At 38.9% G+C, this 26,882-nt stretch overlaps 1 protein-coding gene across 4 annotated transcripts in view; it reads left to right on the forward strand.

The window, feature by feature from the left end:
- Window positions 1-26,882, forward strand: part of Scaper (S-phase cyclin A associated protein in the ER) — a 467,165-nt gene that overhangs the window by 395,766 nt on the left and 44,517 nt on the right. For all 4 annotated transcript variants that reach the window (XM_050119436.1, XM_050119434.1, XM_050119435.1 and 1 more), the window contains 2 exons: window positions 18,579-18,811; window positions 22,673-22,828. In XM_050119436.1, coding sequence (XP_049975393.1) covers window positions 18,579-18,811; window positions 22,673-22,828 — 389 coding nt within the window. The remainder of the gene's footprint in view (window positions 1-18,578; window positions 18,812-22,672; window positions 22,829-26,882) is intronic.

The following is a 26,882-nucleotide window of genomic DNA, read 5'->3' on the forward strand; positions in this document are numbered from 1 at the left end:
TTCTGTGTTAGGGTGTTCAAGTCCTTCTGTTGTAAGATCATTGGGTTCTGGTGCTTTCATGTTGTTTTTCAGCTTATTGGGAGAATTTTTGCCTTGGCGCCTGCCCATCTCCTCCTATTGCTGCTCTTTAATTGGTCTTTTAAAACCAGATCAGGTTTCCCTGCTGGCCAGAGGCTCCTCTTGCAAAATTCCCTCGTTCTGTTTCCTGGCTCCTGCCAGGGGCCAAGATCCCTCTCACCCCTCAGACGGGTCTTTAGGAAAAGAACCAGGTTCCCTGTTTGCCAGGGACCTCGCCAACCAAAGGCCTACCTCTTTGATTTAATTGTCCTGGGGCGATCTGCCCTTGGTGTTGCGCTGGTCCCTGTAGCCTGCGTTGTCTGCCACTGTGTCAGTACCCGCTGGTCCCGGTCCGCGCCAGCTACGTCGCCCGCCGTGCGCGTCGGTTCCGGCCGCCGCTGCTGTGCGCGTCGGTTCCCTCAGTGAACTTCTTGAAGGACTGTTTGTCTCACTTCTCTTGGGGTTCTCAGTGGAAGCAGCCTACTTTGGATGTTGTTGAGAAGCAGAGAGAGCAAAAAAAACTTAGTACATTTCAACCAAAGAATGCTCTGAGATGATAACTTCCTGATTTAAAAAGCCTCTCCCTTTACCCAGACAGGGTATCCAGGTGACTCAGAGAATTTATGTCCTCCAAAGGAGACAACGGGACCCACAATCTCTGTGTCAGTTTATTCTTGAGAGTCTTTCCAGTTGGGAGCTAGTCTAGAAGAGGAGGCAATTTATCAAGTTCACACAACTCATAAAAAAAAAAAATGGTCTGGTAGTGGTGGCATACACCTTTAATCCCAGCACTCGGAGAGGAAGAGGCAGATGAATTTCTGTGAGTTTGAGGCCAGCCTGGTTTACAAGAGTGTTAACTGAGGTTTTTGTCCTGCCCAGTCCCACAACCATTTAATCCCAAAGAAAACACACAGAGGCGTACAGCCTCATGGTAAAATATAAAATAATACAAATGGGTTAATTTAAAAGATAAGAGTGAGCTAGAAATATGCATAAACTAATAGGCCAAGCAGTGATTTAATTAATACAGTTTTTGTGTGATTATTTCGAGTCTGGGCAGCCAGGAACAAACAAATAGCCTCCAACAACACAAGAGCTAGTTCCAGGACAGCTAGGGCTGTTACACAGAGAAACTCTGTCTTGAAAAACAAACCAAAAAAAAGTTACAAAAATGCACAAAGAAACAGAAATATGAAGCCAGGCTGTGGTGGTGCATGCCTGCAGTCCCAGTGCTTGAAAGGCAGAGGCAGACGAATCTCTGTAAGTTCAAGACCAGCCTGGTCTATAAGAACTAGTTCCAGGACAATCTCCAAAGCTCCAGAGATACCCTGTCTCGAAAAACCAAAGAAAGAAAAGAAACCAGAAGAAACAGAAATATGGCCTAAGTAAAGAAACAACTAAATCTATTGAGGAGTCCTAAGGAAGCAGAAGTATGTGGACTGACAAGAAAAACCAGCGGTCAGAAAGATGCTTTATAGACTCGGAAGACACTGCATGGGAAAATGAAAATATCAACAAAGATAGAACATATATTTAAAAGAAACAAGTATATTTGGAAGTGAAGAACATAATAAATGCATAGATAATTTTGCTGTAGTGATTCCACCCAGATTCTAAGCTCCACCAAGTAAAGAACTACAAATTTAAACCAGGAGCTTAAATAGACATTTCCTCAAAAAATGTATAATAAAAGACAAAAGATATGTGAAAAGATGATCTAAATCACTAATCCTCAAGGAAATGCACATCAAAAATACAACAATGCAAACTTCACACTGTTAAGATGGCCATAATTGCTATTTAAGTCAGAAAATAGCAGTTACATTTAGTTAGGTAAGGACATGACTAAACTGGAAGCCGTATGCACCACTGGGAAACAAGGTGGTACAGCCACTGTGGAAAACAGTACAAATGCCCCTAATAAGATGACAAAATGGAACTGCCATATGATCACAGCTTTTGAGCATTTATCTAAAAGAATTAAAATTTGGATCTTGAATAAATACTTACCTTGTCATGTTCACTGCATATTCACAAGGCCAAGAGGTAGGAATAACCCACATGCCCATCAGTAGATGATGGTTTTAAAATGATATATGCAAAGAAAAGAACATTACTAAGCCTTAAAAAGCTATAGCATGAATGAATATTGAAATTATGGCTAGTTATAAGTGAAATTAATACTTGTGGCCAAATACCTAATAATCAGGGTAGGATTTATTTAGGTATATAGTTTGAAGGAATGCAGTTTATCACAGTAGGGAAGAAGGCATGGGAGCAAGAAGCAAAGAATGTACAGGAAATAAGATCAGGACCACCCTAAGTGTTCTGTAACTTTCCAGAACATGTTCAAACACACCTTCATATCCACAATATTTCACATTCAAATCATAACACAAAATAAAATACTACATGATTCTAGCTATATAGGGTATCAAAAATATTTAAACTCTTAGGGAAAAACAATGAGGTGTGTTTAAATAGAACATCAATCATGAATGAGGAAAGTTTCTAGCTATGTTTCCTAACCATGCATATAGAAATTAACAATGTTGTAATAGACTCTTAGAGATTTGTAGGAGGATTATGTTATGCCTTTTCTGTCATTCACCGGAACACTGATGGTGCTAATCAGTGCTGTGAACAATTGACTGACAGACATTTGAGGTTGAACCAAAACCGAGAGGTACAACAGTCTAATGAGCAGGTTGATGTAAAAAAAAAAAAAAGGGGGGGTCCCAGAGCTACCTACATGCAGAGTCAGGACCTGAACCTTACTTCTCTAAGTGCTTATCAAAGACTTCATCTTTGAACTCAGTTGTGTCCTTACTTTATTAAGTACACAAATGAAACATCAGAATGTTGTGACTTTGATTATATGTTTAATATTGTCATTTTAGTAGGATATGGTAAAGAATAAATTAATTAAAAGAGTTATAATTTATTGATGGTTCATTGTGGTTTTTTAATCCATTAAATTTTTTTAGTAGTCTTGTTTCTGATTCATAGTGATCTGTTCTTTTGAAATATTCAGAAAATATGCTGATAAATCTCAGGTATGTGTTTTTATAGAGCTGAGGGGGTTGTTAATTGAAAAATGATGTACAAACCTTAAATAATTGATATGATACTGTTGAACCAAAAAAGTTGTTGGGCTTTTTAGATGGCAGAAAAGCCCTGAATTCAAACAAAGGAAACATAAGTGCAGTCTTAGAACAGGGGATTGTTTTTCACTTAACCATGTGCAGACCCATCCAGGTGCCTGTTTGATTTTCATTATAGCCACAAGGCCTGAAACTCTCTTGGTTGCCACATTGTTTTCTTTATCCTGAGCAACCAGAACATGGGCTCCATAGTTAATTACATGGGAGCAGAAATCTCATTGCTAAAGGGAACTGTACTGAACTCTTCCTGATGCCAGTTGCATCTTGTTTTATTCTTTCTTCACCCTGTACCACTTGCTTGGATTGTCCCATATATTTCCTTCTTCAAAAATAAAATAAGTTCGATTTATGTTCGCCAAGCTATGTGTCTTATAGGAGAGAATTGCAGAGCTAGAGAGAAAACTTTCATAGGACAATAGTGTCAGTAGGTTGATGGGAGACTGTGAAGTAGGATGCCCACCAGGGTTCCATAACCTGTTACTAGTGTAATCAGGGTAAAATTCATCTTTAACATGTTGAAAAATATTATCTTTCTTAATTTTTATATGCACAGATATGCTTAAGAAAAAATGCAAGGGTTAGTAAGAAGGCACCGTAGGTAAAGGTTCTTGATGTAAAGCCTGACAACCTTAATTCAGTCCCTGGCACCTATGTGGTGAAAGAAGAAAACCAACTCTTTCGAGTTGTCCCCTGACCTCCACATGCATGCTGTGGTATGAGTGGCCCTCCCTCTCACATACATACATGCACACGCAATTTATTGTAACAAGTTTTAAAAATTAACATGAAAATTAAATTTATGTATTCAATACTTTCATATTAAAACTATCCGTCACAAGGTTCATTGCCAGCACTTGTACTAGGCTTGTGTTGTAGCTCACTGGTAGTGAGGCCCTCGGTTCATTCACCACAGCACATACCCATACACAAAATTAGACAAGGAAAGAAGGAAGATCAATAAAATTGAAAATTTATAGTACTTAAGTGTTTTTAAAAACAACTTAAAGCAAAAATGTCAGCATTGCCATTTGTGCTGCATGGGATAGTGTGCATATCATCTGACCAAGAGTAAACCTATGAAGTTACAGTCTTTCTACATTTTATTTATATGTGTGTGGCTGCTTTGCCTGCATGTATGTTTGAGTGCTGCATACATGCACTGCCTGCAAAGGCCAAAAGAGGGCATTGAAGTTAGAGATGGTTGTGAGCCACTATGTGAGCTCTGGGAATTGAACCCAGGTCTTCTGGGAGAGCAGCCAGTGCTTAACATCTGAGCCATCTCTCCAGATCCATTTTTTCTACATTTTGCACAAAATTGCACAGTATCAATTTAGAGTGTATAGTGAAAGTTAAGATTGTATATGGTGATACCTTTAAAGCAAACACAAGCAGTATAACTCAGAACTCAGTAGTTAAACTGAAACTGGCTTCTAAAACATACTAAAAAATTTAACAGAAAAAAAGAACTAGAGAATAAAGCAGGAGGAAAAACAAAGCAGTAATGAAACAATGGACCTAATGTAATAATAATTATATAATGTTTACCCTTGTTGTGAGGCAAAAACCATTGAAGAAGATAGAAAGAAGGACCCAGCTATTATGTAAATAAGATGTATTTGAAATATAAAGAAATATAATTTAGACCCTGGCATGGGTTTAATCCCAGCACTTGGGAGAGGCAGTGCATCTCCGTGGGTTTGAGACCAACAATATGCCAATATGATCAAGGCAGTTCTTCAGTTGAGGTTCGCTCTTCTCAGGTGATTCTAGAATGTGTCAAGTTGATGATAAAAACTAACCAGAACACAGTCAGAAAAACAGGCAGTCCCAGTACCCAGATGGCAAATGGGTAATGTTGGGGTAGCTTGTGGTAGGATGTTGCTGGTCTGACTATAGGGAGCCAACTACAGCTCGAAGTAAGAGGCTGTCAGTAGTATCAGGATAGTTCACTTGACCCCTAACTCGGTTAGAAGGCTTGGTAGCCCCTATCCAGAAGGAAAAACTAGGGAAGAAACCTGAAATAAAAACCAAGACCCTAAGAAGATTAAGAGTTATACAGAGGCCCACGTGTATGTGTTGCGCATGATGAGAGAACATAGACTAAGAGGAAGATCAGGAGAATAGAACAGTGAAGACAGGTCTGAGTAGTCAGGTGGGATGGGGCAGAGAGCAATACAGGCAAGTCTGGTGTGGAGGATGGGTGGGAATGAGAAGAGTGAATCCAGGCAAGCTTGCACAGACTCACCAACACCTGTAATGACATAGCCTCAGTCTGCCCTCCTGAAGCTTCCAACCCTGCATCATGGTGCTCCTGTGGAGATGTAGCAGGGCACAAAGCAATCGACCTTGTTTTTCTAGTAAGTGAAAGATAAATAGTAAGAGCAGACATTAAAGTGGTCACGCTCATAGCTGAAGTTCCTGTTTCTCTGTCCTTCCTGATCCTCTTGGGGTTTTATAAGATGTGAGAATGGACTAGCTGCATTCTTTGTGGTTGGCCTCTACTCTAGCCCAGCTCATTCTCGCCTGTGAAAGCACTTATTTAGAGAGAAAGTCAGCAATGTTGGGTCTCATTAGCACCTCTAACTGTAGTGATTTAAACCACAGCCGTGCGAGTTTAATAGATCCCTGTGTTTAAAACAAAAAAAAAAAAAAAAAAAAGCTTGTTTTAAGTTTGGAAGATCCTTAAAAATGTGCACTTACCTAGCCACGTCCCAGTAATCTCACTCTTAGCTGTTTATCCAAGAAAAGCTAAAACATTGCTCCACAAAGACTTGTTCAAGAATGATCTTAACGAATTTATCCATAAATAATATGCTAAACAACATACTAATCTATCAACAAGTAAATTTATAAGCAGATTAGGGTATATCTGTGCACTTAGCAGTAAAAAGGAATGAAGTATTGATATACACAAACACATGGATAAATTATTCTGAATCCCTGAAAACATAGAGTCTAGAAAGCCAGATTCAAAGGCCTACCTATTAGAGAACTGATCTGTTCTGTGTCTTGCTGATAACACATTTTTTCAGAAATGAAGAAATAGTAACTGCACAGACTCTCCCCCTTTCCAGGATTCATCAGTAGGGGCCACGTTAGATACTAGTGAAAGTGATATCAAACCCAGTCTCTGTCTTGTGAAGACAACTTAAGGAGAAGTGATCTGCTGTGCCTGTGCACTAATGTGAATTCCTATCTTAACCATTAATAACAAGGCTCCTTCACCACTATCAATGAAAGCCAGTGAAAACCCTGGACTTCCACCCTCACCTGGCAGTAATGAGATGGCTCTTCTCACCCCACTCTCAGCAAAATATCAAGGAGATACTTTCTAAAATACAGTGTTATTTTTTTCTGAGACAGGGTTCCTCTGTAGCTTTTAAGCCTGTCCTGGAAATTGCTCTGTAGAGCAGACTGACCTCAAACTCACAGAGATCCATCCACCTGCCTCTGCCTCCCGAGTGCTGGGATTAAAGGCGTGTGCTACCACCACCCCATCTCTAAAATACAAGATTTGAAGAGGACCCAGAACCTTATAATGTAATATCTCAAATTTCCAGGGTACAATGAAAATAAAATCATTCAACATACCAAGAACTAGAAAAAAAAATCTCAACCAATAAAGACAATTAGTAGATACTACATTTTTCACACAAAGATTCACACAAAAATACTTCATCATGCAATTAAATAATATGTATAAAAAGTGAAAATGGGTTTAGCAAAGAGATACAAAATGAAGAATAATTAAAAGGAAACACAACTAAAACAAACAGTGAAGAAAAACATTTAAAGTCAGTGTATAGACTTACCAGTAGAATGTAAGAATGAAAATGTGAATTTGAAATCAGAATAATCTAATATTGTTCAATTTGAAGAGCAGAGAAAATATACCTTAAAAATGAACCATGTCTTAGGATCTGATAGGGCTGTAACAAAAGGTCTATCTTTCATATCATCAGACACAAAAAGGAGAAAAACGATAAGGCTGAAACATACTTCAAGAAATAGTAATAAGAGCCAGGTGGTGGTGGTGCACAACTTTAATCCCAGCACTCTGGAGGCAGAAGCAGGCAAATCTCTGTGAGTACAAGGCCAGCCTGGCCTACAGAGTGAATTCCAGGATAGGCTCCAGAGTTGCATAGAGAAACTCTGTCTTAAATACAGAGGGGGAGGATATAAATGTATAGATTCCATAAATTGAGCAAAACCATATCCAGAATGAACAGAGAATAAGGTGATGAATATAAGCCCTCACACATCAGTCATTATATTAAATGTGAGTAGTCTTTTAGCACAAATAATAAAAACCCAGAGACAGATACTGCGGTTCAGCCTGAAGATCAGAAAGGCAAAACAGCCAGCCACTGGCTCTTATCTCTACCTCAGACCAAAATGGTAATCCTGCCTCCATGAATCCTCAAAATGATACTGTGTGAGAGCTATCTCCTCTCGTCTTAATTCCTCTCTAGTACTTGGATTAAAAGCTTGCACCACCACAGTCTAGCCTCTGTGGCTAGCTAGTGTGGCTACTGGGATTAAACGTGTGTGCAACCACTACCTGCCTGGACTGGATGGCTGACTAGTGTGGGTACCTTGCACTTGTTAAAACACAAATAAAATACTTCTATGGTCTAACTTTTTGTCCCCAAATTGTAACAACCAAAATATCCTTTAATAAGAAATGATTAAGCTTCAATCCATCCATCACATGGTACGTTGTTCAGTAAACATTAGGGAGCTACTCACATGCACAGCCTCTTCGCATCCTGTTGAACCAAAAAGCCAATCTCAAAAGGTCACATACTGAATTATTCCATTTACAAGAACAAACTTTTATTTACATAAAGATAAAAATAGGTTAGTTGCTAGATGAAAGTGAAAGGAAAGCATGTGTTACTCATTATGAAGTGGTGTTTATGGTGCTGAAATAATTCTGTATGTTCATTGTGGCCATAGCTATACCAACTCCCAAATTTATATTCTACTATATAAACTAACCATTGCAGAGAAGCAAGATGACATGTAGCTCCAAAGTAAAGAACTGGCATAACATTTATGAGGCCCACAGTAACGGCAAGATAAAATAAAGAATAAAGAGGTAAATTCATACAGGCTAAGCCAGCTAGAACTCATCTGTCTCCTTGCTCATTAACACGCTGCTCATTCAGTCTCTTACCTTGCTGTCCTTTATTGTTTTCAGAGTTGTCTTGAGGCTTGATTAGATGTGATAGGTTACAGAGGCCAGCATTTCACATAACATGCACATATATTTTCCTCATTGTTCCTCATTTCTTTTCTAACATTTCTGTCACAGCAAATGGAGTTTAGGATTGTGCACTTTTTACTGTGACATTGACCTTTTGCCATTTACTAGGCTATTGTAGGTAGTCCTTTAGATGTCGGCTAGATATTGAGCTATTTGAAAATACTTGTTTCTTAAAAAATTATCATGAGAGAAAATGCTTCCTGAGAAGTACCACATACCCTTCAAAAAGTAATGTAATTAAGATTCTGAATTCAAAACTACCAAGGTTCAAATTCCAACTCTGTGTGGTTAAATAACATCTAAGTCTTAACAAATTACTTCTCCTTTCTAAAACATTTAAAATTACAGTAGATGATAGTGTTACTTAGATTGTTGGTTCCTGAAAGACGTTTATTAAGTACTGATACTCTACAAGGAAGTCTGTTCTAGGTAGGAAGTGATGATCCATGGTGGAAATGCATCTGTCCTAATCATCATAGAGCTTATATTTTTCAAGTAAGAAAAATGACCATGCAATTAAACTTATGTGATATGTGCTATAGAGAAGAAATATAAGATCCTAGGAGAGCATAAACAGAGTCTGAGTCAATCAGGAGCATCACAAAGGCTTCTCTGAAGAAGTACTTTTCAAAAATAAATCCTGAAGAATGAGTATTAATGGAACAAAGCTTCAGAGGTTGAAGCCGAGCTACGCAGTGGGAACAACTCCTGTGCATCAAACAGTTGGGTGCATCAAAGAAGGGTACTGAGGTTCAATACTCATGCACAAGTAGTGAACAAGGAAGGAGTCAGTTGAGGCAAGTGGGCTATATAGGAAATAGAGCACACTGGACTCTGTAGACTAAGTTAAGGATTTTGGACTTTAATCCTAGATGTGGTAAGATACTACTGAAAATGTTGTGACATCACTCACTTATACTGAAGTGGATTAGAAGGTTCAAAGAGTACTCCAGTAGTCTGAGAGAAGGGAAATGGTCACTTTGCCAGTGAGAATCAGTGCTTTGTGCCAAAGAAGGGGTTGAAAAATATTTAGCTTACCACCATGGTCTAAAAAAAAAAATCAACACTACTAACTCTTAATTCTTAGTTTTAGTAATAGGTGAATGGTTTAAGAAGACTTACATATTGGAAATTGCTCCTACTTGCAATGATATTAACAGTTGATGTTAATTAGGAACCACTTGTTATTTTAAATAATGGTGTTTGTTTTGACTTATTAACAATTATTATTAAGAGAAAACTTTTAGAATGTGTACTTGATACTAATTTTTTGGATATGTAGGGTGAGAGGGATGGGGCTCAGTTTTCTGGATTTTGCACCTGGAAAGACAGCAGTGCTGTTTTGGAAGCACTGTAGACAATTAAGAGCTGCACAGACGGGGAAATTAGTCTTCCTCAGAGATATGCCCCAAATTGGTTATCTAGTTTCCAGTGATCAGCCCTAAAAAGATAAACATACTAGCAACACTAAACAGTCTCAGCAATTATATTTATAGTTTTGTTCATTTCTGTAGATAAAGATGTGTAATGAAAATTAAAGGAAATAAGACATGAATTTGAGAGATGCTAATGAGAAGTATTGGAGGAGGAGAGGGAAGCAGAAATGATTATATTGCATTTAAAAGTAGAATAAATTAGTTAAGTAAAGTATAACTTAAACAATGGAAAAGAACCTGATTGGTGCCAGAAGAGCCTTTTGTAGTTAAAGATTGTTCCTGTTTACAAGATCTTCAGTAACTGAGCAGAAGGGATATTATTTGCTGTAAAATGCTAAATAATTGATTTAGGAATTTATCATTTTCATGCTAGGAGATCAGGTGTTTCACAGTCACAGATATTCACCAGGTATGGTAGCACACAAATATTGCTCTCTTTTATTCTGTCTACCATATTAGCCCCAGTGACTCCTGTTTTACAAATGGCATAGGTCATATATCTACAATATAATAAGCATTGTTTAGGCCAAATATACTCCATTGTGGTTTTGGTAGCTGTATGGATTCAGAACGTTTAATCCTTATGTTCATTGGATCCAGTTATGAGAGGTATAGAAGGCAGGCATAGCAAACCTGTATACAACTGAGATGAGTAAACAACCTTAACAAAGGGAATCAAAGTATGTAATAGTCACAGTAGAACGGCAATTAAGTTGAAACGGCCAACACTTAATACAAGAAGCAGGTTGTGAGAATAACTATTTTTTCTGTTGCACCAGTGGGAAAAGACTTAAGGCTAAGGGTGTCTTTATAGGGGGGTTTAAAGATGTCTGTGAATTCAATGTGTCCAGAGTGTATTATGACTTTCTGGGGTGGAAACTGGACAAAAGCTAATGTTGTGTGATATAGTTAAACAGTATTGAGAACAAGATGACTGTAGAATAGAATTGTCTGGATGATGAAGGGATTGAAAACTATTATGTAAGAAACATGGTGAAACTGAGGCAATGCTAAAAAGACCTGTTTTGAAATCTGAATAGTTCTAAAAGGAAACGTTGTTCTGGTGATCACAAATGAGGGGAGAAACCAACAACAGCCAGGTCATCAGGGCATTGTCTTATACACAATAAGCCACTAGAATTGTCTGAAGTGGGGTTGGCTGTCTCCAGTGAGAAGCTGGTGAGCATTCTGTGGTTGGAATAGCAGACTGATGTGAACTAATCTGTAATATTTGGGAGGATAAGCTACAGGAACCATTATGGCTGAGACTTCCTTTCTCAGTTCTTAGAGTAGGGTTTAAGAACCTACACTTTGCAGCTATCAGAGTCCCGATTAGTTTCTAGATCCTTGGAGAAGTTTCTTCTTTGGACCTTGAGTTCCCAAAATTAAAATTGAGAAGTTTTTATTTTATGGTTTTTTCTATACCTAAAATTATGTGAAATTCCAACAGATTTTAAGATCAAATAATGTTGAGAGGAGGAGATTGATTGTAATAAGAATGTGTGTGTGTGTGTGTGTGTGTGTGTGTGTGTGTGTGTGTGATTTTACCAGAGAACTTTTAGACCTAATAAACACTTTAAAGGCACTGGATACAAAATCAGACAATAGTCCCTGTCTGACTACAGTAAACATGTTGAGATCATGAAAAATCATGAAAACAACCTATGCACAGTAGCTTTAAAAAGACTTTGGAATAAACCTAACCATGGATGTCAAAGACCTATACTACAAACACTTTAAAATGCTGAGGAAATGGAAGATGACAGTAGATAGAAAGACTTCCCATACTCTTGAATGAGCAAAATTTATATTGTGAAATGGCTGTATTAGCAAAAGCAATCTATAAACCCAGTGTAATCCTCCATCAAAATTTCAGTGACTTTCTTCACAGAAATAGTCAATCAGTCCTAAAATTCATATGAAAGCACACAAGATCCAGAAACAGCTAAGCAAGGTTTTCTACAGAGCTGTAGTAACCAAAAGAAATGGTACTGGCATAAAAACAGACACAGTGGGCCAGGGAAATAGATGAGCAGGACAAAGTGCTCGCTGTCTAGCCCAGTGGCCTCAGTCCTTCCTGAAATCCATGTGAAAAGCTAGGTGTTGTGACCATCTATAATCTCTGCACTTCTGCCAGAAGATGGGATTTAAAAACAAGAGAATCCGCTGGAAGCTAGTCTGCGTACACTGGCCATTGCCAAAAGAGGAGAGACCCTGCCTCAAACAAAGTAGAAGATGAGAACCAAAGTCCTGAAAGTTGTATTCTGATTTTTACACATGTATCTGAGCACACTCACTCTTACATTCACACACACACACATGTACATCCACACACAATAAATTAAAATTGTTTTCATTTTTAAAAGACACATAATTCAGTGGAATAAAAGACCAAGTTATAAACCCACAAAGCTACAACCACCTGATTTTAGTTAGATGTCAAAACACATTGGACACAAGGTAGCCTCTTCTGCAAATGGTAGTGGAAAAAATGGAATGTCTACATGGAGAGAAATTTAACTAGGGCTCTATCTCATCTCTTGCACAAAAATTAGCTGAGAATTGACCAAAAACTTCAAATGTAAGACCTGAAACTATTAGGGAAACTCTAAAAGAGGAATAGGAAAGGACTTTCTCCAAGGGATTCCAGAGGCTTGGAAGTAAAACCCAAAATTGACAAGAACCTGATAGAAGAGAAAGTGGGAAGTAGACTTGAATGCATAGGCACAGGAGACCACTTCCTAAGTATAACATCAGCAATACAGACAGTGAGAGCAACAATTAATAAATGGGACCTCCTGAAACTGAGTAGCTTCTGTAAGGCAAAGGACGTGGTCAATAAGACAAAATGGCAGCCTACAGAATAGATAAAGATCTTCACTAACCCCACATCTGACAGAGGACTACTCTCTAGAAATAATTCAAGAAACTAGACATCAAAATACCAAATAATCCAATTTAAAAATGGGGAACAGGTCTAAACAGAGAATTCTCAACAACAAAAAATTTCAAATGACAAGAAGACATTTAAGTAAATGCTCAACATCCTTAGTCATCAGGGAAGTGCAACTCCTCCTACTTTCTTATACACCCTAGGACTACCTGCAGAGAGGTAACATCACCCCTGATGGGCAGGCCCCTGCCACATCAATTACTGATTAAGAGAATGACCTGCAGGCCAGTCTGGTGGAGGCACAGTCCATATTGAGGGTCCTCTTCTAAAATGACTCCAGCCTGTATAGAGTCAACATAAAAGCAGCTAATACAGTTTTCATCGATAAAGGGCCAGTACTTGAAGGAGGACAGTAAAGAACGGTGGAGGGAGGAGGACATATGCAAAAACTGGATTGGATTTGAAGAGTACTGACACCTGGCACACATAATTTTTTTTAAAGTCATATATACTGTCTTATGTATTGAATTCTGTAGAGTCTGACCTGAGGTCCCAGAGTTCATCCCAGCAAGCCGCACAAAGGAGACTGCCTTCTTTGTATTTACATTAGTACACCCTGAAGAAAAATGGTACTTCTAAAATCCAGAAGCTGTCAGCTATGGGAGAAGAATATAGGAGTAGCATGAGAACAGACCTGATTTACGTAACATTTTACCGTTTTTCTTTCTTTTTTTTTCCTTTCCTTTCTTTTTTTAGGCAAATGAATAAACATTTGTTTCCCAAACCACATTTACAGCTTCTGGACAATGAGATTAGCATTTCAGCCAGTATTACCACAACAGCCATTTACTGTTGGTTTTTGTTTTGTTCTGTTTTTTCTTTAGCCAGCATAAAGCTCTTGCAGAATCCATTGGGTTTTAAGAGACATCAATGAAGCAGTGTTTGTTTGGCCTATGACCAGTTCACTTCTGTCCCCTAGAGACAAAGTTTCACAAAGTCTTCAATAAAGAAATGTGTAAATGGAGACTGCACTTTTGTTTCCCTGTCACCCAGACCCCAATAAACACACAGAAACTATATTAACTACAACACTGTTAAACCAATGGCTTAGGCATAGTCCTAGCTAGATCTTACACTTTAAATTAACCCATTTCTATTCATCTGTGTATTGCCACAAGGCTGCGGCTTACCGATGCAACATGTTACTCCTTTGGCAAGCTACATGGAGTCTCTCCAACTCTGCCTACTCTCTCTGTCTCTGTTTGGATTTCCCACCTGGCTTTTCTTTGCTAAGCCATTGGCCAAAACAACTTTATTCATTAACCAATAAAGACAACATATATACAGAAGGACATCCCACATCATCTCCCATTTTCTGTCTAAATAAAATGGAAAGTTTTAACTCTAACATAGTAAAATTACATAAAACAATTGTCAAACAAGAATTATAATTACAATGTTTAGTCTATTTGTATCTGGCAAAATTAAAGAAAATATTCTATCATATATTTTATATTTGTGAGTCTAAAATTTTACATCTAATTTATCTCTTATCATAACTAAGGAGAACTATAACTGTCTTCAACTCCATCAAAGACCCCAGAAGGCTATAATGTTACCCAAGTAAATGGGAAGTGTATTGTAATCAAATTCCAAAATTATAGAATTAACAGAGACATCTCACTGCCTGGACAGACACCCAGATTTCTTCTATAACATTGGAGCATCCATCTTCAGCCTACAGACCCATAGTATCCAGCAGGCTTCTCCATGAAGCAGGAAATTTGAAAGACTGTTTTGCCTATATTAGCTGTTTGTCAGTAACTTTCTTCTGTGTCCTGCAGAATGTCTAGTAGACTCTTTCATGAAGCAGGAACGCTGAAGGACTCTCTTACTTTCTTTTAGCAAGTTCTTGTACAGTTTATACAACATGACAAGCAGCCCAAGCAAGAGCAGTTTGTTACCCAAATGACTAGGTTTGTCACATTGGAGGAAAATTCCATAATGAGTTTCTTCAATGCCCATCAATCTCTCTGAAGTAATTGGTGCTGCCAGAAGCAGACATGTCTTACTGTTGAGAAAAGTCTAAGTATTAAAACATTTTAGATGTTGTATTTTATAGGTCTTTGAAGTCTTTGAGAGTTATCTATCTAACTGAAATATATCTATGTGTAACCAAACAGCCTACCTAACATGACTAAAAGTTTGACTATTATAGATGACTATCTATTAATCTGTATTTCTTAATTATACATTACATTTTTAAATGAGCTGTATATAAATATAACACCTTAAACAAGAGTAGAAATATACATATAACAAAATTGACCTTAAATTTAAATTAGTAAACCAAAGTATTCATTTCTATATTATATCCCCCCCTTTTTAAAAGATATTGACTGTAACCAGTAACCACTTATAATCAACCCCCTTTAAATGAAAACAAACATTTAGAAGGGCACACCACATCAGAGATACCTGATATGGAGGAGTGAGTGCTTGATCAGGAAAGCACGCCATGGACTTTAGAAGGAACAGACCAGGGTCAAGGCCCCATTCTTCTATGAAATAACTGTGAAGTCTGGGTCTGTTGCTTGAAACCTCTGAAATTTGATTCCTTAATCTGTAAAATTTATATGAAATGGGTGAACCAAAGATATTGCCTAAATTGAAAACCCCAGTAGGCATTACTTTTTATCCTTCTTTTGTGTTGTTTCTTTCTTGTTATTGTTACAAACTGCCTTTGTAGATACAACCCTCATAAGGGAAAAAGAAAAATAAAAACTCAAGGGTGAGCAGAACACTTGCTCTGTTCCCTTGGTTATGTGGTTAAGTAGGTTTTTATGGGTGAGATTAACAACTAATCATATAGATAAAGACCATTAATTTTATATCTCAAAATTCTTTTTTCCTCTAGATTTATGACTGTATTCTTAAAAGGTAGAATTGTCTAGATAAAACACTTCTAGGTGATCAAAGGGTTTCTTTAAAAAACACCTTCATTCATGAATAGTGCTTATTTTAAACATTATGATGAAAACAGTATAATCTTGTTCAAAAATATGAAAATTGGTAAAAACTAAAAGTGTCTAACATTAACCAAAAATGGGTCACTCATATTTTTCTGTTGTATTTGAAAGAACCAGAAAGTTTTATCTCTGGTGAGTTAACTTTAAAATGTAGTGATCAAACATACAAATTACATTCTGTCTAAAGACCCAATAGTTTTATAATAAGTAAATACAGTAATCTGCTAAAGGACAAGAATGGGAAAGAAAATGAGGTAAATCCTTCATTTAATCTGGAGAGCAGATAACTGAAATGCAGCTAAAAGTTAAAATTTAAACTAGCAGGAAGAATGCCAGAAGAAAATATGTGCCACCAAAACAATCTCAGAAAATAAGAATAGAAGGTAGGCCCAGTGACCATGCCTGTAATTCCAGCTCTCAGAAGGCTGAGGCAGGAGGATTGAGAATTTGAGTCTATTGTGAGCTATGGTGGAAGAAAGAGAAGAAATGGAGAGAATAGGAGGGAGATGTAAAAAGATATAAATATAAAAGATCGTGTGGTGACCTGGAAAGAGTAGGGCTGGGGCTGTAGAGATGGTTCGGTGGTTAAGGATACCTGCACTGCTCTTGTAGAAGATCCAGATTTGACTCTGGGCACTCACACTGGATGGCTTCCAACTGTGTGTAACTCCAGTGCAGGAAGTTAGTCTGGATAAAGGCCAGTTTAGGAGCTAGAGAGATGACTTCAGTGGCTAAGAGTGCTTACTACTCTTGAAGAGGATCCAGATTTAGTTCCCAGAACTCACATGGGAGCTCACAACCACCTGTAACTACAGTCCCAGAGGATTGCACACTATCTTCTGGCTTCTGTGGGCACCAGAATATACTCAATGCACATAACTTTTATATAAAATTTTTGGTTTTTTTTTCAAGACAAGGTCTCTCAGTAGCTTTAGAGCCTGTCCTGGAACTAGCTCTTATAGACCAGGCTTCCCTCAAACTCGCAGAAATACACCTGCCTCTGCCTCCCAAGTGCTGGGATTAAAGGCGTGTGCCACCACCGCCCAGCCTATAAAAATATTTTAAAGAGGTGGTTTTAGATGTCCTGTATGCCTGAGGTCTCACCTGCTTTGAGTATATCCAAGTATTTGTCCCTCTCCAGCCCTCACACAAGAAAATTGAACCAATTATTCAAGACCTGGAAACTTAACCAGCCATACAGAAATATGAATGACTCATTAAAAACCTTCTCCCTGATCAGTGACACTTGGACTTGAAACCTCTGCCTTTTGGGCACCATGTTACACACTTGAGGTTTGAAGAATACAAAATTATGTATAGTGAAACTGAATAACCCAAGAAAATAGACTTAAAATATTAATAGTTAATATCTTCCACTGGGCGGGGGGAAACTGGGTCTCTCCCTAATCAATCATATTGAAGCTTGTCAGACAAATCTTGTAACACAGTTTTTTTTTCCTTTTTATTAAAAATTTCCACCTCCTCCCATTTCCCTCCCCCCACTTCCCCTTCCCCTCCCTCTCCAGTCCAAAGAGCAGTCAGGGTTCCCTGCCCTGTGGGAAGTCCAAGGTCCTCCCTCCTCCATCCAGGTCTAGGAAGATGAGCATCCAAACAGACTAGGCTCCCACAAAGCCTGGATCCAGTCTGTATATGCTAAATGATTTACCTGGACATGAATCTTTAGTATGTTTAAAAAGCAAAACAAAAGAAAAAACACTCAAGATTACTATGTTTAAGGAAAGTCTCCAATATAAAATATAGAGAGAGAACTCAGAAGAAGCAGAGATCTTGTAAGATATGAAGGAAAATCTTTTTAAAAATGAATTAATCCCAGCACTCGAGAGGCAGAGGTAGGCAGATCTCTGTGAGTTTGAGGCCAGCCTGGTCTACAAGAGCTAGTTCCAGGACAGGAACCAAAAAAGCTATGGAGAAACCCTGTCTCGAAAATAAAAAAAAAAATTTAAAAAAAAAGAATTCTTCTTTAAAACATGCAGTTTCACAGAATTAAAATAAAATTAGTTAAATGAAAATCATCATGGAGGAGCAAGCGCTGGCCTCCTGAGAACGAGAGCTTGAGTTTGCATCACCAACATTACATAAAAAGGCAGGTGCAGCGCATATGCCTGTAATCTTACTAGTGGCAAGATGGCACCAGAGACGGGCAAACCTTGGAAGCTTACATCCAGTGAGACCCTGTCTCCAAAGAAAGGAGAAGAAAGCGTTTGAGGATCCACACAGTGTGACCCTATGTGTTAGAAAAAGAACTTTTTTTTCCATTTTATAATAAGAAATGCAAATTTTATCCTAATAGAAATATTTAAATTAGGCATTTTTAAGATCCATTCTCATGTGAAACAGTGTATAAATGTATAAACTTTAGTTCATACAAAATTTTAGTGTAGCTAATTTAGTACTAGCTCCATGCCGAAGCATTTTATGTTCATTAGCTAATTTAGCCTCTCAGAAACCTATACTGTAGACATGTCATTGTCCCAGTTTTATAGATGGAAAGTTAGAATTTAGAAAAAAAAAAATAATGTCCCCAATGTCACCTGACCAATAAAGGCAAAACTGGGATTTGAACTGGTCACCTCAGAGCCCACACACTTGAATGTCTCGTTGCCTCGAGTAAATTTTCAGAAATTGTTTATGATTCTAGAAATGCTCCAGATCGTGTCTGTCTTGTTTTCATGGCCTCACTGAAACACACTCACTGTTTTTCATTTCCAGGTTCACGTTCCAGATGAAAATAATGCTGTTTTGGGAAGAAATACAAATAAACAAGTTTTTGAAGGACTGACAACTGGACTTCTCAGAGCTGGTGCTGTGGTTTTTAGCTGTCTGATTGCCAACCGGCCAGATGGAAACAGCCGGCCAACTACACCAAAAATACCCGCACAGGAAATGAAAAACAAACCCTCACAAGGTGATGCTTTTAACAGTCGAGTCCAAGACCTTATCAGGTAAAATTGCTACATTTCTTTTTTTAAAAATTGTTTTACTTAAAAATATTATAATAATTTGAACTTAGAAATTTCGATGCAGTTGTAGTTCTTGCAGCTCTGTCCATAAATTCTTGGTAGAGTCTGTACTGTCATGTACAGAAAGAAGGCAAAGCAAATAGAGCTCAGCTGCCACTCTCCAATGTGCCAGATCCCACAGCTCTCAATAGCAGCGTTCTGCTCAGAAGCGTCTGAGCACCCCCTCAGTCCCACATGCATTCAGACTTAATAGAACAAGAGGTACCGTTTATGGAGCTCTTCTTACGGGAAGATGCTGGAGTCTTTGGAGCCCTCGAAGAATACAGCTTCTAATTTAGGCTAGATGAGGAAATTGTTCAAGGAGGTTAAGTGCTTAGACCACAGTTATGTAATGAGTTAGAGAGTAGAGAGGAGAGTGGAGACTGGAGCTCACATCTAGTTAGACTCGGCAGTGGCACACTTTACTCCACACAGATGTGGCCGTTTCCGACACCTGTTCAGGGCCTGCCCTGCTTCCTGCAAAGGGCTCCTTTGCTCCAGGGAAATTTACTCTTACTTTAGCATCTGAATTTTTTTCCCCTTGTGAATCTTGAATCAGGTAGAATGTTTAATTTCCCAGCAGGGTTCCATCTGGTGTTAATCAGTTACTGCTCCACCAGTCAGCAGGCCTTCTGTGGTCTGCATTGGTCTTTGGATGCCAAATCCCTGCAATTTGTTGTTCTCTGAAACTTATGGTAGGTTAATAGAGAAAGAAAATGCCCTCCTCCGCATTTGTTTCTTTCACAGCTCTTAATTCCCCGACTTCTTGTCCTGCTTTTTAAGAGTTGTTTCATTCAGCATGTCCCTTACTCTTGATTACTTCCTTCACTTACCCTTCCATCTGCCTGCCCACTTTCCCGAGTCTGTTTATTGCCAGAGAGCACCAGGCGCTTTGGGTCCACAGCCATTAATCTTAGAACACTTGACTTTTACCCTCCCTGCCCTTTCTCTCAGTTGCTTGATCCCATTCAATTTCCTCATGTCCTTTTGGTCACTGTAGGACTTAGCTGTCCCTGCTGCTGAATGTCATTGTGTCCCAGCATTCTCCATTAGGCTATGCTGTGATGCAGCAGCCCTGCATTCCTATCAGCCAGACAGTTGAGTCACACACCTTGACTGTGATGAGGCAGAAGGCCCAGCCAATGCTTCAGTGCAATTACAGTCCCCCTTCTAGGAAGAACGCTTTTTCACATGTATATCTTCAGTTGCAAATCCTTCCTAAAGGAAAAAGGGATCGCGAGGGGAAAGTAACAGTGTTCTTTTGTCAAAGCAGATAACTGGTATGGCTTTTAAAAGATGATTGACAAGCTCAGTACTCGAGAGTAAACCCTGACATAGGTCTCTTTCTCCTCACCTGGCACAGAACAGGCATGAATGTATCTTTTTCAGTGTTTAAATGTTCTATTATTTTTTAAATACATTAATGTGCACAAAAACAATATTGTAGATACTGTATTCTAACAGTTGGTAACTATTTTTCTCTCTAAATCTTAGATTTTGGGTTTTTTTTTTCCTTATTATGAAGAAAACAAATGCCACAGCTAGAACTACATCCTTACTCTCATCCCTTTTACGCCATTTGCTCTCTTCTGAAATCTACATCATTGTGTTGGAGCTAACATACATCATTTCCATGCTTGTTCTGTGTGTCTGTATGAGCATGTTAAATATAATAAACTGTATATTCTACTTTAAAGTTTTACGTAAATACTCATAGTATGTTGGGGGAGGCCGCTTGTTCATTCCTGGCGTCCCAGACCCAAAATTATCACACAGAAGTCTGTATTAATTGCGATACTGTTTAGCCAATAGCTTAAGCATATTTCTGGCTAACTCTTATATCTTAAATTAACCCATTTCTATTAATCTGTGTATCGCCATGAAGCTATGGCTTATTGCCAAGGTTCCGTGCATCTTTCTCCAGTGGCTACATGGCTTCTCACTGGCTCTGCCACATTTCTCTTCGCATTCAGTTTAGTTTTCCCCACCTAGCTCTACTCTGCCCTATCAGAAGCCAAGGAAGCTTCTTTATTCATTAACCAATAAAAGCAACACATGTACAGAAGGACCTCCCACACCAACAGTATTTTGACAATTATTTGATGCAATTAAATTTAGTATGTTCTAATGTTGATAATTTTACCTGCTCTGCTCTATGAATAAGTCCGTAATATTTATTTACCCATTTCTGTAGGAAAATAATTCCTCCTTTGACTATTGACTAAACAAATGGAGCCTTAAACTTCACAGACATGTTATGTATTTGCATGAGTTTGAAGGCCATGTGCTTACAGGAGGAATTTGTGGGTGATAAGATAAATGAATATTCATCTTTACCAGATAATACCACACTGTTTTCTATAGTAACTGTATAATTTTCTATTTCTATCATCAAAACCTTAGAGTTCTCATTTCCCATATCCTCGCTTTTGTAATTGCCATAGGTATCAAATGGTAAGTAATTGTTATCTTCATTTATATTGTACTTTCCATTTGTGAGGCGGAGTGTTGCTCATCAGCAGTCTGTCAATCAGAATTTGATTGTATAAAACAGAAACCACTGTAACAAATTGAAATTGAAAGGATTTAATATAGGAAATTAGACACCTACGAATTTATCTATGCTGGATCTCCAGGACCTCCCAAAACAATAATGTAAAACTGCAGGACTATTATATCCAACGTAAATTGGACCAGAGACCTTAACTAGTGCCCGAAACTCTGAAAGTACTAGAGGAAAATAGAGGGAAACGCCAAAGGCAACAGTTTACTCAGTAGTGTTCCATACACAGGAAACCTACAAGTAAAGAGGAGACTCCTTGGATCACCGTTGACTGAGTTTTCTGTCTGGCCGATTCCTGCAGTCATATAGCCCCAAAGAAATCACACAGAGGTCTATATTTGAGGTAAACTGATTGGCCCAGTAACTCAGGCTTCTTATTAACTAATTCTTATAACTTACATTAGCTTATAATTCTTGTCTGAGTTAGCCACGTGGCTTGGTACCTTTTTTGGCGAGGCAGTCACATCTTTCTTCCTCTGAGGCTGGGTCACGACTGCAGAATGCACTTCCCTCTTCCCAGAATTCTTGTTGTCCCGCTTCTACTTCCTGCCTGGCCAATCGGCATTTATTTAAAATATAAGTGACTGACAGGGTACAGACTATTGTCCCACAGCAGACCACAAAACAAAAACACATGATGGGGAGGGGGGATATTGAAAGAAGAAGATAAGAAATTGTGAAGTGATCAGTGAGACCAGAATGCTGTGTGTGTGTGTATGTATATGTAATTATCAAAGAATAAATTAATTTTTCAAAGTGTATCTGAAAGCATCATTTTGTCTTCTAAACCCCTATGTTGTGGTGAATTTGGTTCCCTAATCCTTAAAAAAGTACTACTTGATAGGACTGTAGCCAGGTGGTGGTGGCACATGCCTTTAATCCCAGCACTCTGGAGGCCGAAGCAAGTGGAGCTCTATGAGTTCAAGGCCAGCCTGGTCTAGAAAACAAGTTCCAGGACAGCCAAGGCTACACAGAGAAACCCTGTTTGAAGTGGGGAAAAAGACAGTAAGCTCATTTCAGATGGTTTCCCCTGTCATCAGATTCTTCAGAACAGGGAAGTGATTAAGAATGGCCGATTGTTTCATGCCAGATCCTAGACTATTGGTTCACAAGCTGCTTTATTCAAAACTATGTTCTGTCTGCATGTTGAGGGATACAAACCTGGATGTGGTAAGATTTATCATGGAAAATGAAGACATTGTCACCTGTGCAGATTGAGACATACTGTTCTCTCTCACTAGCTATGTGGTGAACATGGGTCTGATTGACAGACTGCATGGCTGCTTCCTCTCAGTGCAAGGCCCAGTGGATGAGAATCCCAAGATGGCCACATTTCTGCAGCATGCCACAGGATTCTTACGTGGGATGTGTACCCTATGCTTTGCTGTGACTGGAAGGTAAGACTTGCATGTTGGAGCATCTCTTAAGCTTGCCTATCTTTGAATTTCACTGCTGTGCGTTACTCACTCAGCTCATCCCCTCTCTTTCCTTTGTCATTGGTTTTCTACATTGAGACATGGGTTGCATTTTTCATAGGGTGGGATACATATTCCTGCCAAAGTCTGCTTTCTCAACTGGTGTCATGAACTTGACTGTCTAAAGACGTGAATCATCCACTTCCTCTTCTGCTGAGATCCAGAGGTGCCGAGTGCTTCTCTGGCAGTCAGTTAGTCTGCGACAAATCATATACCAAGCCAGATCAGGCCATTAGCCCAGAACAGCACAGTTCACCAGCAAGAAATCTTGCTGCCTTCGCCTCCCTTTAGTTAATCCCCTAAACTTTATTTTCTCTACTTTTCCTTCTAACAAAGTACCGAAGCAAAAGAGCCGTCCAACCACAGTAGCTCCCTGGAGGCACTTGTATGTAACTCATGGCTGCGACCAAAGCAACGTGCCAGAAACTACTGTGGACTTGAGCACTGCCCTGTAAGGTATCCTCAGAAATGATCATTCCCAGGCCAACAGGGTGGTTCAGGAGTTAAAACCCACACAAGCCTGATGGCCTGACTTTGATCCCCCAATCAGGGTCAAAAAAGAGAACTGACTCCTAAACTTGTTTTCCACATGTGCATTGTTGCATGCATGTGCTCAGGACACACACACACACATAAAATTAATTAATTAAAAAGTCACAGTTCTCCAGAAAGGGCAAGGAATCTCCTGAGTGTGAGTCACCCACAATAGTGACTTGGGGTTTTGATAGGAATATGATACATCCCTGAAGCATAGCAAAGACATTCAGTAAGTAGTTTACTTAAAATTAAACTCTAAACAGTGCTTAATTGTATTTCAGATTTTCTTTCACTGTATATTTTAAAGGTTTTTCATAAAGAAAACAAGTTATTTGAAGTTTATAAAATCTAGCCTCTTAAAGAAACCTGCCCCACCTGCATCCATGGTACACGGAATGCAAGTGTGCACTGTGTTTTGTGAGAAAAGCATTTCTTCTAAAATGAACATTGGTTTAGTCCATTGCAAATAAGATCCCTAAACCCACCTAATCTTCCTTACTCTGACCCAGTCCCTCACCTCTGTGACATTCATAGGAAGATTAAAACTGTCTGAGACTTCAGGAAAGCAAAGAAAGCCTGAGCTGAGTGTCTCACGTAGTTACTTTCTATCCAGGAATGTAGACAAAGCCTGCCTTTCTGAGAATAGAATCAGGAAATAGTTGCTACAACACTGGGAAGAGTCTGGGGCAGGAACAGCTCTGTCTGCGCATTGACACCAGTTTCAGGCACCACTCTGCCCACTTAGTTCTTACCTACTGTTCTCTCAGACAACAAACCCCTTCGGGTTCTGACTCTTACCTGCTGCAATGCACAGTATGGCAAACTTGCCAGCATTTTGTCTATGTTGCCTGTGCTCATTTTGAATTTAAATGACCATCACCAAGGTAAGTATATGCGGTTGGTATATAATTTGTGGTCTTACTTTGTTGCCCCTCTGGCCTGGAACTCCTTATATAGCTCAGGCTGGCCTCAAATTCAGAGAGATTGGTCTACTTCTGCCTCCCCAATGCTAAGATTAAAAGACGCAGCCCACCTCACCCTGTCAGTAGGCTGACTTTTCAAGTGCGCCAGACAAGTAGAAGGAAAATGCACTGCAGTATATGGTAAAGCAGACAGAATTGCTGCCTTTAACCTGCCTGACAGTCCTATTTCTCCACCTAAGGATGTTCTCTGCCGAAGATCAGGGGAACTGACACACACAGGAGTGACCTCCAACAGGAAGCTAGTGAGTGATACTCCAGCTTTCCTGTCCCTCAGTGGAACGATTCTGAGATATTTTCACTATGGTCTCACAAGGTTCCCGGCAATAGCATATTCATCCATAATTTCTTGTTCAGCTTTTTCACCTGCCCTACCTTCTCACCCACACACAGAATGTATTTATCCCCATATCCTTGTTTAAAGATCTGCTTTGGGGGCAGCCCAAGCCAAAATACATGGATATTTAAAACTATGTAGTGTTTTGTGTTCGATTTGATGTCCTTGTGACTATGGAGAGTAAGGGGCATTGATTGAACACCTTAAATGTTAGCTCTTATGAGGCTCAAAGGAAAACAGGGGCCTACTGCCACTGGCTTGTTTGGACAGGATCAAATTTCTATTTCAGAAGGAACACTCCTAAAAAATGTAGAGATGGATGCAGCCAAAGGATTAGCAAAGAGACTTTATCATGGTTCACATGAATAATATTGCGTGCCTCTAGACCCAGTGAAAATAGAGAGGAGCAAATATATTGAGAGGAGGTAGAATAAATAAGATAGCAAAGGGCTTCATGATATGGGAGATGAGATAAAGAATCTAGCCGAACCCCCAGGCTTCTGACTTGCAGTTGTTGAGCAGTAAATGTTACAGTCTCCAAATGAGGGAAGGGTAAGTAGTTTGATGAGTGATTTGCTCTTTCTAAAAGTAAACATTCTTAATTCCCCCAATATAATTTTTTTCCAATTTTAATTGCTTAGCAAATTTCTATTAACAGGACTTATTGCAAAAGTAGATTATTCTGGAGGTAAAAATAAGTCCAGGTGGTTCTGTGATATGATTTACCTAGGAAATTCTAGTAGAGTTTACATAAGCTACTATTCTCCAAGTCGGAAAAAATAATCCCTAACTAGTCTTGTCCTTCTTCAGTCTCCGTTTCCTGAGAACCACAGCCAGTGCAGGGAGTAGTCTGCCACTCAGGTGTGTTCACATTTGATGTTTATAGGTCATCTGTGCTGCTCTCCTGTCTTCGTAGATGGTTTATTTCTAAAGACAAACTACAGCAGCCCGTCCAAGCATTTTGTTACATACATTAGAACTTCTATGCTGCCTTACAGCCCTGTCTCAAGAAGTAGGACCTGTGGCTTTGCTTTATTGTAATAATTCACATAATACCTGTTTTGGCTGCAAGAGTCTAGCTAGATCCAGAATGTCAAGGAAAGCTTGTCCTTAAAGCTCTTTTGTGAGTAGCCAGAGTAAAAGACAAAGAAGAGCCTCGAGGCCTTTAAGAATCGCCTCTCGGACTGGCAGAGTCTGAGATAATTAAGCAGACTAATTGATAGCACAGGCTTTGAGTAAACAAGGTGCAGTCTGCCAGCAGCCTGGCCTTTGTAAGGGAGATTGAGCAGGTCCACTTTTGGAGTCCTCTCCTATTGTGCCCTTAATCTTCTAATTTTTACCTAGCTGTTCTGAAAGACAGTTAGGGTGTCAGAATTGGTGCTGTTAATCTGTGCTTCAGTGTGGGGGAGGAAAGAGTGAACCCACGGTTTCTATACCAGGCTTGGTTTTGAACAATGAATGTGTATTTACTTAAGTAAAAGTGAAAATGTGATAAAAAGAATTGGCTTAGTTTAGAATTACTACAGAATTTTAAATTAAAATTGTTCACAAACTACAATTCTTATTCAAACAAAACTGAACCATTTGTAATAGGATTTTCAGAAATGCTTATTGCTGGCCTTTATGGCTATCAGTTTTCCATTCTTGGTCTTACAGGAAGGAAAAAGAAAAGGATAGTTTTAGGTCTCAGGGTGGCACCCAAATCCATAACCAGCTGGGCTCAGCCTCCTTTAAGGTGTGGACTCCTCAGCAGAACTAAGAGTGTAAATGGCAGTCAGTCCTGGATCGTACTTACTCTGCAGTGACTTATTGTCTTCATAACTGTACCTACAGTTATGCAGTAGAGGCAACAGATCGATAATAGCAAACAATCATATATATTAATGTTATAACCCGTGCAAAACTTTCACTTCTGAGGAAAGAGAAGTAAGACAAGGCTGATAATGATTGACTAGGGAAGACATCTAAATTTAAAAATCATTTTATAAAAAGGAATTTTGTTGTTACATGTATATGTGTTTTCCATTTTCATATCCAAACTGCACTAACAAAATATGTTGTAGCCAAAGTCTGAAAGCCTATGTCATAAAAAGATCAGAATGATTTATAATTTAGCCCATTA

Source organism: Alexandromys fortis, unplaced genomic scaffold, assembly GCF_014885135.2.
Source record: "Alexandromys fortis isolate MF-2015 unplaced genomic scaffold, M_Fortis_MF-2015_v1.1 scaffold_167, whole genome shotgun sequence".
In the NCBI taxonomy this organism is placed as follows: domain Eukaryota; kingdom Metazoa; phylum Chordata; class Mammalia; order Rodentia; family Cricetidae; genus Alexandromys; species Alexandromys fortis.